Source organism: Ciona intestinalis, chromosome 2, assembly GCF_000224145.3.
Source record: "Ciona intestinalis chromosome 2, KH, whole genome shotgun sequence".
Taxonomy (NCBI): Eukaryota; Metazoa; Chordata; class Ascidiacea; order Phlebobranchia; family Cionidae; genus Ciona; species Ciona intestinalis.
In genome coordinates, this window is record NC_020167.2 from 7,860 (window position 1) to 27,324 (window position 19,465).

The following is a 19,465-nucleotide window of genomic DNA, read 5'->3' on the forward strand; positions in this document are numbered from 1 at the left end:
CTCAATAACGTGCTTAATAAGGTAGGTAAGCCAAAGTAAATTGATATACAAAACACAAGTTTACGTTTCAACCGTTATTTTTACGCAAAAAATACAAGGTATATGCGTAAATCATAGATAATACATATACGTATGCGTAAATGTGTACTTTTTTGAAATCTTTTAATTTCTACAGAAATAATTAATGAAAGCAGCGCCAACTAGTGAAACAGTTCGTTTCTTAATTTAGTGTTTTCCCCTTTTCCTGTTTAGTGTGTATTTTAACATTTATTTTTAAGATATTTTAGTTATAGCATAGATGTACTGATAGTTGATTGTTTTATCTAAATGAAACTGTAAGGGATTAAACAGATTTCATGAATGTTACGGTACGTACGGTCCACCCATATATTTGAATTAATAAGTTGTGTTTTATGTAATTAACGGAAACAGAAATGGATGACGATTCTGATGAAGTTTTAAATGTAAGATTTGGATCTTCAATTTCTGAAGACAGCAAAGTTACTTTTCACAAAGTTGAAACAATTCGATCTGTGTCCAACTATTCTCATCCAAGAAGCAATGGGTCTTTACAAAACTATGACGACACGGCTTCGGGTAGTTTACGTTCATATACAGAAGAAATTGTCACTAAACTTCAAGCAAGTCTTCATGCACAAGAACAAAAAAATAAATCCTCTGAATTTAAAATCAAGTCACTTGAAACCGAACTGGCTTCTTTGAAAATGGAGTATGAAATGAAATGTGCGGAGGTAAAACAAAAAGACAGTGAACGAATTGCAGGAATGGTGGAAGAAATTATCGAAGCTCAAAAGGAAAGGGAAGCTTCTGTTTTAGCTCGAATGAAGCGTGCTGTTCAAGAAAGGGACGAAGCAATTTTAAGAGCAAAGGCTTTGTCAATGGGACCAAGATTAAGAGGTGATGAGAATAATAATGGAAGGCAATCAAAGCTACAAGAGTTGGTGTCATTATTGTGTGAAGCAGGGACTGGAAGAGCTGCTGTAGAATATTCAAACAAGATTAAGAGTCAACTTGATAACATGAGAAAAATGAAAGATGAAATTACCAGCGAGGAAATGAAAACATTAATTTGTGAAAGAGATGACGCTGTGCAAAAGTGGCATGCATTAAAGTGCTCAACACCAGTAGCAGCCACAAGTAATGCAGAAAAAAAGAAACACGGCGTTGAAAAGAAAAATTTAGTAAACGCTTGTGTTCAAGTCAATACAGAACCACTTGCTGGATCACTAATGGATCTTTCTCACGATGGTAAGGAAGTTGAAATGTTAAGAATTTGTTACAGTTTGCACAAATCATTGGTGGAGAATAGTAGGTTGGTGGTGGAACATGCTGAACAAAAAGATGCTGAGAGACTTGTGGAAGCTTTAAGAATTGAGCAAGATCACAATCGCATCCAGGAGATCAACAGCAGGAGGCAGGAGGAACAACTTCGTCGATTAACAGAGAAAAATGAAAGACTAGAAAGATTAGTAACTGTATTAAGAAAAAAACTTGCCTTGCTTGCTCAGCAGTCAATGGGTTCTGTGGCCAAGAAACATCAATAAGTCTATATTTTTATATATATATATGTTGTTTGCTATACTTTTAACTGTACTTATTTTGGTGTTTTATTAGAAGGTGAAAGCCATTAGTTTGAAGTTGTTTTTGTAGCTGCTGTTATGTTTCAATGTATCTTGCATATTTATTTTTGTTGCTATATATTTGTACAATTTATTTAAATCTATTACAGCTTGAACTGTTTTTACTTGAATTTGCACTAAGTGTTAAACAAATAATTAAGATTTCTTCCTAATTATTAGATCAAAGCATATGTTAGCAAATTAGCAAACAATAATCTTGAACGACATCTTTGTAAATCATGGGTATATTTTCATCTGAGCATGCGCGAAAACTTCTTCATAACAAATGCATTGTCCTGATTGGAGATAGTGGTAAGGTATACAATATGCAATTAAAAGCGTATGGTATAACTACTAAGCAGTATTTCATATTTACGTAAAAAAATTGTTGTTTAGTTGGCTGAAAAAAAATATTCCAATATATGTTAATGAATTGCGGTAAAATTATAAAAGTAGCTACTGTTTCAAAAAGTTACAACCTAAGTTGTAATAAACAAAAAATTTTATGTGTTCCTAATTATTTCTTACTTGTTCTGCAGTGCAAAGAAGTGTGTACAAAGACCTAGTCGTACTCTGCCAGGAAAACCGCTTCATTAAGGATAAAGAATTAAGAGCCAAGGTGAATATACTATTTACTAACTACATAAATACTTTGTGTGGTAAATCATAAGGATTTATATAAGACAGGGTGGTGGTGTTACGACCAAACTTAATAGCAAGAAGCAAACAAATGTGTATATTTTTTAGGGATGAGCTAATGGCTTCCCCAAGGAGAAAAGTGTATAAGAATTGTAATTCCCAGGATTGCAAAATGGAGAATTCATATAAAAAATGAAATATATAGTCAAGTGGGATAAAAAAAAACATAGAGTTACATTTAGGTAAAGTTCAAGGCAAATTTAAAATCGTAATCCCCTTTGGCAACTTTCTGTGCAGTAAAAAAAATAATGAATACAAAAATTGAAAATCTTTACTGTGACAATTATAATCATTGTGTGAATGCCTAGTATGTCATGACAAAGATTGTACTTATCCAAGTTAAGCTCAGCTACTCTATTACGCCAAGCATGACTTATGTATGTATTGAGGGTGATTGGAAGCGGAAAATTAATTGTTACAGTCTTACAGAGTAAAAGTAGGAGAAGGATTGAAACAAAAATTTTAAATTTAGGCTTGCATACTAACCACCATAAGTAACACAATGTATTTAATTTATGTTCTGTTATGTTCTAAGGACAGGATTACACTTTTATAAACAGTTAAAGGGACTTTTTAGGGAGAGGAATCTTTTTTCAACGACCGACTTGTGCATAGAAGTGAACTTACCAATGGAATACAATATCAGGAAATAAGGGAGTATAAAACAAATGACCAAATTATAAGGTGATACTTAATGCTGAGTAACTTTCTATAGGCCTAAGTTACTACCGAATCTCATACAGACCCAATATACATATTGTTTTTGTTTACTGGTTCACCTGTTTAAGCTCTTATGTCATGTTTAGGTTCTACTTTGTCACAAGAATTTACAACAAGTTTGTACAAAGTATTTTGGATGATTTTATGGAAGCAAACCAACCAACACCAGATGTGGTGTTGGTTAACTCATGTTTGTGGGATTTGACTAAGTATGCAAATATTATTATCTACTATTGCAAAACATCATTTTTGTTTGCTTCTTATACTTTTCTCATGAGTTTAATGTTTTTTGCATAGGTTAGAAATTTTAGGTTTAGTCTATATACCATATATTTATATTACTATATAAATATTAGGTACGGCCCCGGAGGAAGGTCACAATATCAGAAAAATTTGGAAAGGTTTTGCACCGAATTGGACAAATGTGTTCCTGTGGACACGTGTATTATTTGGAGAACCACGTTACCCGTGAGCCACCACGATGCATAGATTGTTAAGTTAAATATTTCGCTCAACTTGATCTATTATAACCTGGACACTTTTATTTAACTCAAAATTATATAAATATATTATTATATACACATATATTAAAGTGGGGTATTAATACACAATTTGGTACTTGGGGTAAGAAAGGTCAACCACTCTAGCCTGCTAAAACAATTGTTTTATTCATAGGCGCCGAGTTTGAAAAAATCTTGGAGGTGCCAAGCGTGTTGTCATAATTAAACAAAGATCTATAGGCACGCTTATCAGTATCGGGGTATTGTTACCACTCGCCTATGGTTGTTATTCCACGTTTAAAGTTGATGTTTACGTACGTTTTTCACCCACCACGCATAATGCTTTGTATAAATTATTGGATATATTTGGCACACTTGTATGTTTGACGAAATTCACAACATATAGTTGCTCTGCGTAACTTGCAGTTTCGTGTAAATATTATTCGCTCGTTGAACAAGTGGTTATAAACTACGGTACCTAAAAAAATCGATCCCAGCAGTAGTATATTCCATATTTACTATGTTTTTCTCAGCCAAGCAGAAAATTTCTTACGAAACAGCAAGGATTCACACGTGGATTCATTACATCGTAATAGCGATTGTTTGACCTAGCAATTAATTACGGCATAATGGCGAATCACACATTGATTATGTGCATTATAATAGCTACTCACATGTTCATTATTATCATATAATTGGGTAAAAACAGGCTGAATATTTGCTTTTTCACGTTTGCCATAAAGTAAAAAGTTGACACGTTTGCAATGAAAACTTTGAAAGCGCTTAAACGCGACGTAATACTCCTCCGATTGGTGTGTGACCACTGGACAGCTTAAGCGTTATTAACTCGGTATCTAACGACGTTTAAAAAATTCACAAAGTGCGTCGCATCTCTGGAGGTTGGCATCAGTAGTTTTATTGCAAACAGCTTCTACGGGTAAAAAGCTTACTTTTACCTTTGGCAATAACTATTTTTCGGTCAAATACAAATTTCTAAATTAAACAAACAATGAATACATTTGGGGAGTTTGCTAAACTTTTTATTGTGAATGGACCTTTTGTGATAAACGTTTTATGAATTCAGTTATTTGCTATATATTGAAGTAGTTTGTTGCTAATGATGTTTAATTAAAAGTTTTCCAACATTTCCTACACAAGAAGGGGGAAAAAAGATTGTTTTATTTTTCCTGTTTTTTTTGTTTTTATCCTAGCCAATATTAACTTTGTGAATGAATTGATTTTAAAGGTTTATAGTTACAGGTCATTTTCAATATGTTGCTGATTTTAGTTTAGTTTAATTCAAGTTGTCAGTTATCGGCATTGTTTTCAGTCTAATACTCTAATAGATGTTATTTTTGGGTTATATATAAATGGAAGTAGCCTAGTTTATTAAAACTGTAAGAGTAAAGAGAAGCATTAGAAAAAAAAATTAATACAAATGAAATTATTTTGTAATAGGTAAGTCAAAGGGCAAGAGGAGGATTTTTATCAAAAAATGTTGCAAATTGTGCAAATACACTACTGGTTGATGTGTTGCTTGCAAATCATCTTGCTCACACGATTGTTACACAACATAAATACGATGTGGTTGATATGCACTTTCTTTTTACACAGCAGCAACAAAGGTATGCATGTGCTTTTGTGTGAGTTTATTATTAATGCATATCATGTCAAATTTGGTTTTATATGGTTGCGATGATCAAAGCTATTCATACTTCACAAACCAATTTATTATTTGTTGTTAGTTTACATACAAGATTCAAACTTTTAATTAAACATTGCTGGACTAACAATGCGCATCCGTAAACCTATAGAAGCAATTTTCTTAAATGTCTTGCATTGTTTATATTGTCAGCTATTATCCCCTCAATAGCGGATGTTTGATTATGAAATCTATATCTTGCACTACTGCGATTCACAAGACCCACTGTCTTGTAGTATTTATTGAATAAACAAAATAGTATAACTTTTCCTTTTTGTTAGCTTTCTTATATTTTTTATCAGGCGAGCCAAGGACGGCGTACATTGGAACATGTATGCGCATCGTCGAATGACAAATATATTGCTCACCCATATTTCTGATGCTTGGGGTTTGGGAATTCCTGTTCAACCATCATTTGATGAAACAGTTACAAACTTTAATCCAAAAGGTTAATGTGATAAGTTGTTTTTGGTACTGCAGAAGTTTTTATTTTCTGGTGTATTTCTGTCATGTATGCTAATTTTGCAGATATAAGCATGAACACAACAGACGTGTTACATTATGCTTATCAAAATGCTCGGAAACTGACTGATGAAGAATTACGATATGGAGGTCCAATCCGATCATCAAATGAGATGTATGATCTTTACAACAGTTTCTACATCGTACCTAAGGACTTGCAGCCTCAGAATGACGAGGTGATGCGAAATGTGTATGGAGTTGCCTAAAATGTGACTACATGCTCTGGTTTTTATGAATTCAGGTTTTGCTCCGGATAGCTTTGTTTGATAACCCACTTTATTTAATGAAATAGTGAACCAAACTTTTAGAATTAAATAAATGGTAGTCTTTTTGTTTTCTGTTAGTATAAAATCAAAAATCCATGACAGCTTGGACAGATCATAATAGTATATACTGACGTCACTGTGACGTGCTTAATATAAAGACATCATAATGTATTAATTAAAAATTGGTTTGGTTTGGAATGTACAGCAATGTATTTTTATTTCCTTTATTGAAACTTTGGTGGTACTTTTAGATATATTTTAGCATAAATTCGAATACAAGTTTTAATTACTCATTGTTATATGCCTGCAGCCTATTTAAAAAGCAATGTTATGGCCAGTAGAGTAATTTTAAGTTCTAACTACTTTGTTTGTGAGGAACAGTCTCTCTATCATCATCCGTAAAATGCAACACATAATGTTTCAACCACAGGAACACTATGTTGATGAATTTACAAGATTTATTCAACAACATTCGAACGACATTTATCAACATGGTGAACAACATCAACATCAACATCTGCAAAAATTGCAACGTCAGCAAGTTGTCAATTATTATTTGAATCAGGTAATAGTGAAGTAAAAGTAATGAGAAATTAAATTAAGGTTGAAAATTAGTATTTTTGTAGCAGCATTTGAAAGAGGTTATTTTCTAACATAACTTAGAACGATTTCTTGAACTTGTGTGTCACAAATAAAAAATATATTTTTAATTAAAAACAAAAAAGCAGAACTATACTTAAAGGAGCTTGTTCCAATATAAAGTAATTCATAAGGAAGATGTATAATTAAACATTGTTGTACAACTCCAAGACTACGTGTTGAATTGTAAACTCACACTGGTTAATCTTGTCAGTTCTCGTCAGATAAAAACGTTTGTTTTCATTATTTTCAGTAACAATGATTTCCTTGAAATTATGCTATATTAGAAGTTGAAATTAACTATTAACGTCTAATATTTAAGGGGGCATACAACGAAAAATCAAAGTTTGTGTATTGATTGATGTATATGCTCCAATCTCAAATGTGACCTAAAAAAGTACTATTAAAGTTTCAAAATACGAAACAGCTTTTGAAAAAATGAGTTCCAAAACCGCAAATTCGACCGCTGGAGTAAAAATAAAATGGCCCTCGCGCAATGCATGGGATTTCCCATAGGAAAAAATTATGTTTTAATTTTCGATTAAACATAGCAACATAACATGTTCTCAGGCTCTCAGCACTTTGTTTTCTATTGATTAATTTTTAGCACTTTTTTATATTAAAATGTTCGTTATGTCTAAATAGTACCTGCTGTACCATTTGTTATAAAAAAGTCACTTGTTTGTGTTGAACATTAGGCTGAAAATATGCTGAGTCAGCATAATCTGGTATGCAGCTAAGTTCAATCAAAAAAATTAAAACATAATAAAGTTGGCGTTTTTATTTTTTTAACATATTCACAAAGAAAAAGCATTCATTATTCCAAATCCTAAATAAAACTTGACTTTACTTCAGTAGTTTAAAAACTAGAAACAGTTAAAGTTCAGTGCTTTTCATTTATGAGAAATCCTAGACATTGTCGAAACAGCCAATTTTTTTTTTCTTACGATTTTTAAAATGCTGTACTGTTTTCGCAAACTTTGATGGTACCTTCAATTTACCTTTGAGCATTTCTATCAATACATAATTTTTTATTTTTCATTGGTATGCCTCTTTAAATAAATAGGTTTGTTGAGACATCCGTAATCTATATTTTGTTTAGTAACTGGTCTTTTAAGAGTATGTCGCACACAGGTGTTACTTCCTTGACTGCAAGTCACCAGCTGGAAATTGTGACATTTTTAAAACATTATTGCATTAATAATTTGATGTTGGCATATGTTGCGTAAAATTGTATGTGTAAAGTTTCTAAAGTATGGTGGAGTGGGTCATTGTCTATAAAATGAGTACAACTAACTAAAAATAATTTTAGTTCGTGTGTTATTTTTCAGGAGCAAGATCTGCCATATTATTTCAACCGTACAAGTAACAACTTCATCCATAACCAAAACAATAGTAAGTTTAGTTATTGTTACAATATTCAGCATACGATATCTAAGTATTGATCATTGGGTTTTGACACTTCATGGATTGTAATAAAAACTACTTTTTAATCTATTATTTCTTTTAAGACTGGATTCCACATGCTCGCAGCAAACCCTTGTACAAAATGCGGCCACAAAAAGCTTCTCAGCAGAAAAAAACACGTCGCCATCCATACAAACACAATCACCGATAAGAACTATCACCATATGCTGCCTTCTTTATTATCATGTGCGGTGCTTTGGCACCTAACTGCCTTATCTGCTCTGAACACTTGCCAACATTTTGTTCTTTCCTATTTTTCATTACGAACTCTGTGTGCAACTATTTCATTATTTTATTTCTCAATACTGTGCATTCCAGTTAAGGTCCTATTTCTGATTTTCTGGGTTTCCTTACCATTAATTACCTCACATGTGGCTTAGTTATGTGAACTTTGTTATGCTCGATCAAACTCGATAATATGCATGTCTTCGGACGAACTAATTGTGAAATTATCCTCGTACTCCAATGGAAGCTACTGTACAACTTTGTTTTGTCTCCTCTTTCTTTTGTTGTTCTTTTTCATTTCTTGTTTACAATATTAAAAAATATGACAGACTTGGCAGTAACTGGGGGTTTTGAAGTTCTTGTCTTGGTCCCCCTTGTTGCTTTTTCATCAAGTGTCTGGGAAACTAAAGTGCTAATAACACGATTGTTCTGTTTTACACCCTTTGGACCAGCTTTCCATTTACCACTTTTGTAAGTTTGTAGTGTATTTATTTCTATACGCTATGACTGAGTAATTTGGATAACTCACCGTAACCACGGAGTAAACCAACTAACAAAACGCACCCAATACAGATGGCTGTAAACACAACACCACAGCATTAAGGGAATAAAATTTATAATTTGCTTTTAAATACTCCATTTGAAGTTGTGGACATTGTTAGAATGTCGCCAAACTGTTTAAGCACACCATCTCTACGTAGCGACGACAACTTGGTTTATACGCAAGATATAATGGCTACGCAACACGGCTGTTTAATATTTAATTTTTATTCACTAAGAAGTTTTGAATAAATTATAATATATAGACCTACCCGTGCTCAAAGCACAGTCTATCACAACATCTTTATTATTTTGACGCCCGAAATAGTACCAACGACGGGTTAGACACGGGCGCGCCAACCAATTGTGCTACGGCTATATATATATATATCATTGGTCAGGGCGCCGATCCTGGATATGCGGCCCATACCTCAGAATTGTTTATGGGTATGCGGCATACACGACATTGACGCGGCAATAACGTTGAATACCCAGGCAGTCTCGTAAAAATTCCACACGGAATGAGGTCTTGTAGCCATTTACGTGCATAATATATAAATTTAGTAACGCGTTATATATTATTTTTACAGCAACTTTATCCAAGTAGCCAATCCCATGTATGCAGGCAAACTTATAGGAGTGTTTCCCGTGTAAAAAAACAATCTATGTTGTAACAATTAAATTACACCATGTAGCACAAAAGGAAGAAATGACGCTTGCGGTAGGTCTTATATAGTAGGGTGGGAGAAGATGGGACACTTTGTCAGACAAGACTTTTTTTAATTGTTTTTTACGGACCCTCATTTAATGATAATCAGGAAAATAAGGTCACAGAATTATTTGACAGTATTATCACGACTTTATAAAAGGCCCGTCAAAGCTAATACTGTTTTTAAATATTAAAAAAATATGTAAAATAGAAACAGCATACTTTGAACAGGTAAAAAAAATGCGAAATAGTAATTCAGGTGCTATTTTTTAATGCTCGCTAAATCATAGTAAAGCCGATGATTTTTTTTAGTTTGCGTGTGCGAACGATTAAACTAGTTTCATAGCTTTATAAAACAACCTTGAATTTTTCGTACAGTTTAATTTTGTCTCATAAAACTAGTTTTAGTTTTGTAAAAAAAACACTGAGAAATTAGGCAGGGGTCAACATGACTTTAATTTGAGATAAAAACAACAACAAAATATCGGTTTAACGTTATATATATGAAGTTTACATGGCAAAGAAACTAGCACAGCCTGTTAAACTTGGTAGGTTAACTACAAGTTGCAGAATACTGCTAATGTAAATATATTTCAATGTAGAGTCCCATCTTCCCCCACATTGTAGTTTTGTAAGTTTTTATTGCCAATCTTTGAAAGATTTGCTTTTAATTTAGTAATTTATACCTCAGGGGGTTTTCAACTATGATACTGATATAATAAAAAGATAATATTTTGAAAATATATTCGAAATTTGGTCATTTGCACTTGGTGATAATTTATAAGAAGTGGCTTGTGCCAAAAACAGAGTAGTAACACCCAATTTGTAGCAAAAATAAAAACTTTATCAATAGTTATTACCAATTTTCTTTTATTGCAAGTTCCTATACATTTGTAGGATACAATATTTATCCATTGATGTTTGAACATTACCCATTGTCGTTCAAACAATACCAATTGTTATGCAATAATATGATTGTTTAGGTAACATGTTAAAAACTATAGCAGTATTTATAAATACACTTAATAATCAAAATAAGCAATAATTTTAAACTGTCCCATCTTATCCTGTGTGTTTTCTCGAATTTGTAAAATTTTACCTGTTGTGCGGATCGCTATAAATAACTCCTCGTTTGTTTTATTATATTTGATTTAATTGGTGTCAATTAATAAAGGACTGATAGTACTAATTCGTGGTATTATCAAAAAAACGTCATGTATTTTGTTTTTAGAAATATTTGGCAATATGTGCTTAAGTGTCCCATCTTCCCCCATTGTACTATATATAACTTTAAACCGATATATTTGTTGTTGTTTTTGATCCAATATAAAAGTACGCTGCCTATTATAAAAATAACCTCTACATATTTTCCCCATGTCATCTCAGTTTTGTTCACAAAGCTAAAAGTAGTTTTATGAGACAAAATCAAACTGCTGGTGTACGAAATATTTAAGGTTATTTTAGGAAACTAGTTTAATCATTCACATTCGCAAACTAAAACATTTTATTGGCTATAAGTACTATAATTTAATGAGCATTGAAAGTTTAGCACCTTACTCTTTCGCATTTTTTACCTTTTTAAAATATACCGCTTCTATTTTAGCTATTTTCTTAATATTTAGAAACAGTAATCAGCTTTGACGCGCGTTTTATAAAGTCGTGGTAATACTGTCGAACAATGTTGTAACATTAGTTTCCTGATTATCATTAAATGGGAGGAACCGTGAAAAGAAAATTCAAAAAGTTCCGTACGTCTGACAAAGGGTCCCATTTTCCCCAACCTACCCTATGCTATATAAGCTTACCATCAATCCTGTTGCATGGGGGCAAAGAATTAAATGACGTTCAGTAAAGAAACTCAACTTATTTTAAATCTGCCGGTATTTAACTTAATATAAGTAGTACATATATAACAAACCAAAACGCAACTATAATGTTTTGTCTGTTAGAAGAGGGATTCTTATAGATGTCCTATAAGAAATGAAAAGATTCTTATAATTTCAAGGCGGTATCGTCTAACATGTAATGACAAGGTTCTACCATTTGAGGTCTGATTTAGCCAGTGTAGATTTCACTAATCGAACATTAATGGTTTCTTTTTACACGGACAGATATGCGCATTATATATATGCCTAAAATAAAAAATGAACAGCGCATTTTTAGGAAATTCCTGAAACATGACGTAACCAGATATGCAGTGAGCTTATCTGGCGGATATTATGTATTACATAACCCAAAGGAGCTCGTGCATTTTTCCAGATTGCTGTACGATAGTTACTACCAATGGAAAACTGCATTGACTCGCATTAATGTGAATTGAAAACAATTAAATTAGGTGTTTCTCCCTCGGCGTTCATCTTATAACACTATGCTGTCATATAGTAGAGTGGGGGAAGATGGGATACCTTTTTATTCTTTTTTGTTCAGTAAACAAAGAAACAGTCAAAGAAATTTAAAACCTTATATTTTCACGACTCCAGACCGTTGTTAATTGTTTAAAACACGATCAACCAGGATATTTGATTATTATGTGCTAAACGTGTCTCGTCTTCCCTATACTCTACAATAGATGTTTGTTAAAGTAGTTTTTTTAATTTCATTATAATATCTCCTTGTGGCCGAAACAGTATTGACCTTTTCTACCCAAAGTTAACCGACTGGTTTGGTTTGTTAAGCTGCAGACAAATGCAGGATTAGGGTGCAGTGCATGCCAAAGGCGTTGTTGGCATGCAGACCTCATACTTGAGTGCGGACGGTCAATTATATTATTATGAACTATTTGAAATCGATAAGGTCACTATCCGCACATAAATGGCGAGAAATTGAACCCATGGCCGAGTTGGAGCAGCTCGTAGACGCGACAGTGATCGTTTGTCAACCGGCCCAGACTCGTAGTTACAAACTCAACCCACCATTGAATATTTTACACCACAACATTAATCTGTTTGCACTGGCGTTGACATTTTTCAGGTCAAACCAACGTGCTGATAAATGTTATAATCAATTTATTTACAGCCAATATACACCATATGTAAAACAATAATCAGTAATTGCGTATTTTTAACATAAAAGCAGTGTATAAAGGTCAGTGTACTTTACATGTACATGAGTTAGTTTTGCGTTGAAACCAATAAAAATTAAAAGTGTATATTTACCAATATTCGTTCTATCGTTAAAACATCGTTCATCACCAAGACAGCGAAATTGGTTTCACAGTTTCGCAGATTTCAACTTCCGCTACTTAACCTTGGCACAAGAGGTCTTAGTTAAGTCGTTTTTTACGGGAATCGCTAAGAGTTCATAATTTAAGGTCGCGCGGGCAAGATCTATGAGGTGAGAGAGGCGTTGATTGGTTAAGTGGTGGATGAGAGCTATATCCTTCTTATACAGGATAAGTGTTAGGATTCAGTAGCTACTAATTTCACACTTGTATCCTCAATTTAATACCCGGGCAATTGCTCGTATCCTCAGTCTTCGCTGGCTGCTGTGGGCTGGACTTCCGTGATGTTTCGTCACAATTCCGCTTCCCGTGTCAGTTACAAAATTAACATCGCAATTCCCGAGTTAGTTCTGCTACAACGTCTCTGCATATAATATTACTTGTGGCCACAAATGTTTGCTTTAAATGGAACTCTTTTGTTAATTTCGCAAAACAGATATATATTTTTTACGTTTGTATTAAAACAGTAGTGTGGATTCAAGGCACACCGGAATTTCCCGCAATAAAAGTTACGAGTCGCATAAACACGTATATACAGCAGTAGCACGGATCTCACACATGCTAAGCAGTTGTACAAATGCTTATTGTACGAACGTTTTATGACTTTCTAAATAACCAGCATTTTACGCCGTGGACGGTGTGACTAAATTCGAACGAAACGTGGTAAATCAAAGCAGTGACTATGACGCAGTTACTCAGGTCGTTAAGAGGAGCCGGGAACGTGGTGTCGCAGGTTTTGTATCAAACACCGCCGGCCAGGTTAGTCGATACGTAAGCAGAAGGGTTTATTGTCGAAAAGCAAACGTCACAGCAGATAGAGGTTTACAGCTGATTCAGTGTTTGTCTCTAAGTTACGTCACGTCCTCTAATATCTCTTACATCAATCCATAGAAAGTGCCATAAAAACACGATTTTAGTACCTGAAAGCTGTAAGTACTTAAATTTCGAACATATTATAAAACGAAAGTAAGTTCAAATGCTGTGGAAGCAGCAAGTATGTGAATCACCGGTTATGTGGCCATCATATACCAATTAGCATTAAAATCTTACACCCGTTAGTAACTTCTAATTTTTTTCTAATGCCAACAAACCGACAATTACAAACCCCATTCAGCCAAGAGTTAAAAAACAAAGGTTTTTTGTTGCGTTTATATGTTTTGTTCTGTTCATGTAAAGTCGCAATTATTTATATTGCTTTAATATATTAGTAGCAGCCACGAGTAGACAAACAAAGTTTAAGGTTTGTGGTATTTGTATACCACATAATTTATAAGCGGAAATAGGAAATAACGAGTCTCTCCTACGGCGCAAGTTTTTCAATGAAACTGTGCTTGTTGTAGAAGTTAATTCAGCTAAACTTTTTCCTGCCGCAGTATTGCTATGCGTGTTAGTGGGTCTGGTGACTGTCATTAATCGCAGGTCCGTTTAGCTGGTGCGGCGTATTGATGCTTTGATATCGAAAGTAAGATACAGTGCTCAGGGGTCGAGAATCGTGGGTGTTGGTACGGCATACGGACGCGGCCGGAAAAGGTGCAAGCGCAACTGGTAGCCTGAGGCGGAGGAGGTTCTACGGCAGATCCGCGAACATAAACATTGAGTTTACAGAGTGAACAGAAAAAAACGAGGGAGAACTAAAAGCCTAATAGCGGATGTTGACAGATAAAAACTTGTGGCTGTACATTTATATTCATGGGTCTCTGTTGCGTCAAAATGTATTAGCCCGACGCTTAGTCAGTTTTTTGAGATTGTATATAGAAGCAAGAATACATGTGTGCATATCGTGTGCTCATATTGTATTTCTGCTAGGGAATGTTTAAACATGTTTTGTGTCGTTGAGTTTCAGTTTAAAGTGAGACCTTGCCATAAATGAGACAATTTAAGGGCGTTTATAAATTAAAATTTGGCAAGTATATCAACAATGCCTCGACGGTATATGTGACATTATGAATTAGGGCGTAAAATTGCAACAAACAAAAAATAACAATATTAATAGCGAAATCGATTAATTTTATCAAAAAAAATCATGCTGAATACAGTTTAAAAAAACATTTCATTTTGTAAATAAAGGCATTGGTGGTAAAGTGGTATATTTCTGCATCAATTTCACTCAATAGGCTGTTGATAAAAGTTCCACTAAATATAGAGCTGTTGCAAAATTTGAAATGTTGGAGCCCACTGAGCCAACAAAAGCTTGCTCGACGGCGGTTAAAGGAGACACCGGGATTTATGACTGTGAGAAAATAGGCGAGAAATTCACCGACGCAACCACGCCTGTCGTAACAAATGATTGTCGAAAGAGCGGCAAGACAACGACTGGTTACCGCGAGAGAATAGCTATGAATTATAAAGATAGGCGGAGTACTTGCAAACATACAACGCCCATCAGCTTGCAAAAAAGAAATCGTGAATTTAAGTTGCAGCCGCCTTTTCTTCAACCTGTGGTTCAACCTCAACCAAACTACATGCAAAGTGGTCGAATATTACCGAGTTTTCATCTGGTGAACAAACATCTTAACCAGTGCGAACACGGCCTACCTTGCTCATATAGTCCTAACATCGGTCACCCAATTCAACATTCCCCGAACTTCGGGCTTGTAACAGCCACCGAAGTATATGGCACTACATTCTACAGATATGAACGACCAGTATTCGAAGGACCATTTCCTAATGGTTTTCCAATCATAGAAGATCTATCACCTGCACATATTCACCATCACTGTGGTGGTAATCATCCGCATACACGCCCAGCAACATCAATCATGCACCCTCAAGACTCGTTTACCCCTCCTCAATCCCGCAACTCCTTGTCTTCCGCGACTCCAAACCCAAGCTCTCTCTCATCTTCATCCAGATCATCTTCTCCCTTCCTCCATTCACACTCCGACTCCACGAGGGACTCCGGAATCATTTCAACTGAATCAGCAGATGAAGATGTTCCGTTTGTGCTAATGGAACGAAGAAGAGATATTGCGTTTGAAAAATTACTTCAGAAAATTATAGCCATCGTAGAGGATACGTTATCGAATGAAAAATTGACGAAAGATCTCTACGTGCTTCGGCAGATGCGTCGAAACTCGCAGGGTTACGTCAGCTTGAAGCTTGTTGCCAGCGTTAAAGCGATAAAGAAGTTAACCAGTGATTACGACACCGTGGTTCTAGCTCTTCGCAAATCCAACAAGTTGGAAGTGAACAAGTCGGCAACAAAAGTTCGTCGAAAAGACGCACTACCGGCGAAATCTGTAGCAACAAGTAAGGAACCTTCATCGTTGGTGGTGGTTGGTCTACCAGAAGTTGAAGCTACAATAGAGTCGGTAATAAGCAAGTACAAAGAGTTTGGTACAATCGCCCAAGTGAGAATACTTTCTCCTAAACGCCCAATACCAGCATACCTGCAAGGTTACGTTGCCGCCCTCCCGTATTTGGGTCAGGTAAGTGACCTACAAACTATTTTTATATAGGATAGGCTATAGATGTTATCTAAAATATCCAAGTAAAATAAGAAATATTTCGGCTTTATGGACATCTATTATAAATATTAGTTTCGTGCGGCAATAAGCACTAATATCAAAGTGCCCGAAGCCAGACCATCATGGTTTATGAGCGATACAGTGATATATTGCGGTGTGTGCTTATTCGGGACAAGAAATGAAATGTCAAGAGATAACGAATCTTACATCACTTGAAGTTAATGTTAGAAGTCAAGCTTCAAATTTTACTTTAGGTTGATAGTTTTAAGCGACTTAACAAAATTGATTTATAGGGTAATTTTTACTGCCTCTTTTTAAATATAGTACGGTGGGGAAATTGGGACACATTTTCAGTATATTTCCTTGTCCCATTTGGTAGGTAAACAAATGATTTGCAAAGAATTAGGAAACCGTATCCTCACAACTCTCATAGGCCGTTGTTAACTGTTAAAAACACGATCTTGGTATTTGGATATTATGTGTCATAGGTGCCCCGTCTTTTCCATTCTATATTCGGACATAGCGTAAAATAAACAGTCATCGTACAGTTTTCTGCAGACTACACATTTGGGTGAAATTGCGGCCACATAACGTACGTTTGACAATATTCAGGAAGTTAAGATAAATCCACCGCCCTGGGGCACAATCGCATACCTCACCCGGTATAGCTGGGTGATGGCACCAAGGCTCTGTGCCTTGCACGGAATCAAGTTCTAGTGGATTATCGACTCGCAATGAACCGAACTCAACATGACACGAATGTTTACAAGTTCCAACTTACACCGTTATCATTTTAAAGTAGATGAAATAATGTGCATGAGTTTAAGCAATTCTGACTCAAAATTTAACAAACAAAATGCGTGACTTACCTTAAGAAGGAAACAATTTCTTTAAACATGTTCTTCGTGGTTTATAATACGGGTGTTCGCCAATATTCGAGAATCTAAGACCACGTTTCTCAAACTAGCACTTGAACCAAACAACCGCGTGCGATGTTAAGAAACACAGCTTAAAATTTGTACAAACAATATGAAAACAAGCGATGGAATGTTGATGATGTCATTATTTATAGCCGCGGGAGAATACTATAAACTATCGATCAAACAAACCACGGTCATAGATATAGTATAAAAAATAGAAATAACAGTAAAGCTGAAAGCGCTCTCGTAAAAATATCACATTTGTTGAAAAATAAACCTTAAAATCCTTTTACACTTTTTTACAGATGTGGTGTGCCATAGTTGAATACGAAAAGCCATCATGCACGATGGCAGCCTACCGAGAACTTTCCAAAAGGATTGACGAATTGCCTGTTACAATTATAGGACCAGGATTCAAAAAGAATGTTACGAAAAAATTCAAAATGTATTCTCTGTTAAAAAAAGAAGAAAAAACAAAAGTTGTCAGACATAATTCTGGAGATTCAATTGATTCTGGTGCAGATTGTGATAGCGAGATATTCTCGAGTGGTTCAATCACTTCAGAAGACGGGAAAGATGATCAGAGCATGAGTCGTTGCGTTAGTGAACTATTGGTTGTTGCTGCTGGGTTCTGTGGCGAAAAAGACAAACAGTATGAAGTTGAAGATTCTTCCCTTGCCAGGAATTTATCGAATCTTTGCCTGAAATCTGACATATCAGGACAAACTTCTAACAATGTTGGTGTTAGTGTAACTTAAGTATTTCTCCAAACTGTTGCATAAAATGAGTGAAAGTCGTCACAGTAAGAGGGGGCACTCAGTGAAGAATATGCCCATCAAATTATGAGGCACGAGATATAGTAACAAAGTCAAGAAGTTGATGTTATCTGGGTTGGATTTACATTCAATTTATGGTTAAATGTTTTACAACTCAATGAAGCGATTTAACAAACTAACGTAACAAACGTATCATGCAGATGCTGGTATAAGAGACAATACTTGTTAAACAAGACGTGATGAATCGTTTAAGGTGAATTGGGTGCAGAACAAAAGGTTCAACTTAAGCTACGAGACTGATATCTTTGAAGTATTTTTCCTTTGCACATTTTTACAAAAATTAAAATTGTTTTACCTTCAGTCAAAAACGTGCACCATAAACTTTGTTTTAGAACTAAATGTAGTTTCTTGACGTCAACACTTTTGTTTCATTGTTGTTAATCTTTCTAAACCATAATAGAACATTCAACTGCACAGTCGTGTGTAGTTTGTGGCAGACACAAAACAAACGATATTTACACCAAGTCAGCTTTAACGTGTTCTAAAATGTATCACTTACAATAACTGAATACCTCTGTCTTGCGTTACTTGATTTTAGAAGGTTTGAGGCCCTCGCCTATGATTTGCTGGTCCGGTATGTTAAACCGACAGCGTATAGTAAATAGTAGGAACATTTCGAATACACACCTGCTGCCTATTTACCATTACGATACCTCATACATACATAGGAGCTGCATGGCCCTCAATTTTCCACATTACTATTTTGAATGCCCATTTCATCACACAGTTCAACCGCGATCAGTGTTTTGCGTGCCAATACCTGCGTATATACGTTGTATCGTATTAATTAGTGTGACTTCTTGTATGTTTGAGTGCTTCCTAGGAAAATTTAATAAAAGCGAAAGAGAAAGTAGTTTTTACAGATTTAAAACGTAACTGCGTAAATATCAAGATTACATTCAACTGTAAATACTGGCGCGTGTCAACCGTAGCTGAATGACCGGCCAGGAATGCGGCAAAATGTTTAGCGTTAACGCGAATAGCACACTGTTATTACCTCGAATTCAAGTTTCAACTTCGCTATAAATTTTATTTGAATCAAATAGCCGACCCAGTTGTTTCTGCTTAAACCGCTTAAACCGGTTCCTCGCGCAAAGTTACGCAAACCGTTGTTACGCTCTGAACAAAAAGAAAGTCGCACCAGCAGAAAAAACCTTCTTGGGGCGAAACCGTGTAAAAGGGGCGTCGCCGCTTACAGGCTGACTTGTTTTAACTTCGGGATTTGGAAGTCGATAATGACTTGATTTGCAGCTTAATGAAGACAGTGTTTTACATCACATCCAAATTTTGGTTGCAAAGTGTTCCATAGACTTTACTATTTTTTTGGCAAAAAGTCGGGCGTTCGTGTCGAAAATTAACTTTGAAAATCCGCGAAAACATGCTTCGTCATCGT

At 35.0% G+C, this 19,465-nt stretch overlaps 3 protein-coding genes across 3 annotated transcripts; all 3 read left to right on the forward strand.

The window, feature by feature from the left end:
• The first annotated feature begins 246 nt into the window (after window positions 1-246).
• LOC100176890 (mirror-image polydactyly gene 1 protein-like) lies at window positions 247-1,813 on the forward strand. Its single transcript, XM_026840498.1, has one exon. It carries the CDS (start codon window positions 435-437, stop codon window positions 1,563-1,565), a length of 1,131 nt encoding a protein of 376 aa, XP_026696299.1. The 5' UTR covers window positions 247-434; the 3' UTR covers window positions 1,566-1,813.
• Window positions 1,800-9,012, forward strand: LOC100187110 (PC-esterase domain-containing protein 1A). The gene is made up of 11 exons (XM_026840497.1): window positions 1,800-1,952; window positions 2,180-2,259; window positions 2,917-3,023; window positions 3,146-3,268; window positions 3,416-3,527; window positions 5,018-5,184; window positions 5,564-5,709; window positions 5,790-5,959; window positions 6,480-6,614; window positions 8,020-8,083; window positions 8,200-9,012. Exons 1-11 carry the CDS (start codon window positions 1,880-1,882, stop codon window positions 8,304-8,306), a joined length of 1,284 nt encoding a protein of 427 aa, XP_026696298.1. The 5' UTR covers window positions 1,800-1,879; the 3' UTR covers window positions 8,307-9,012.
• Window positions 9,013-14,534: 5,522 nt separating this feature from the next.
• Window positions 14,535-18,925, forward strand: LOC113475796. The gene is made up of 2 exons (XM_026840638.1): window positions 14,535-16,277; window positions 17,542-18,925. The coding sequence occupies exons 1-2, from the start codon at window positions 15,012-15,014 to the stop codon at window positions 17,992-17,994; spliced, it is 1,719 nt and encodes a 572-aa protein (XP_026696439.1). The 5' UTR covers window positions 14,535-15,011; the 3' UTR covers window positions 17,995-18,925.
• The last annotated feature ends 540 nt before the right edge of the window (window positions 18,926-19,465 follow it).

Coding starts and splice junctions, on each gene's coding strand:
- LOC100176890 (XM_026840498.1), top strand. CDS start 435: ATGGATGACGATTCTGATGAAGTTTTAAATGTAAGATTTGGATCTTCA.
- LOC100187110 (XM_026840497.1), top strand. CDS start 1,880: ATGGGTATATTTTCATCTGAGCATGCGCGAAAACTTCTTCATAACAAA. Junction 5,185..5,563: donor TTTACACAGCAGCAACAAAG/GTATGCATGTGC, acceptor ATTTTTTATCAG/GCGAGCCAAGGACGGCGTAC. Junction 5,960..6,479: donor TGCAGCCTCAGAATGACGAG/GTGATGCGAAAT, acceptor TTTCAACCACAG/GAACACTATGTTGATGAATT.
- LOC113475796 (XM_026840638.1), top strand. CDS start 15,012: ATGTTGGAGCCCACTGAGCCAACAAAAGCTTGCTCGACGGCGGTTAAA. Junction 16,278..17,541: donor CCCTCCCGTATTTGGGTCAG/GTAAGTGACCTA, acceptor ACTTTTTTACAG/ATGTGGTGTGCCATAGTTGA.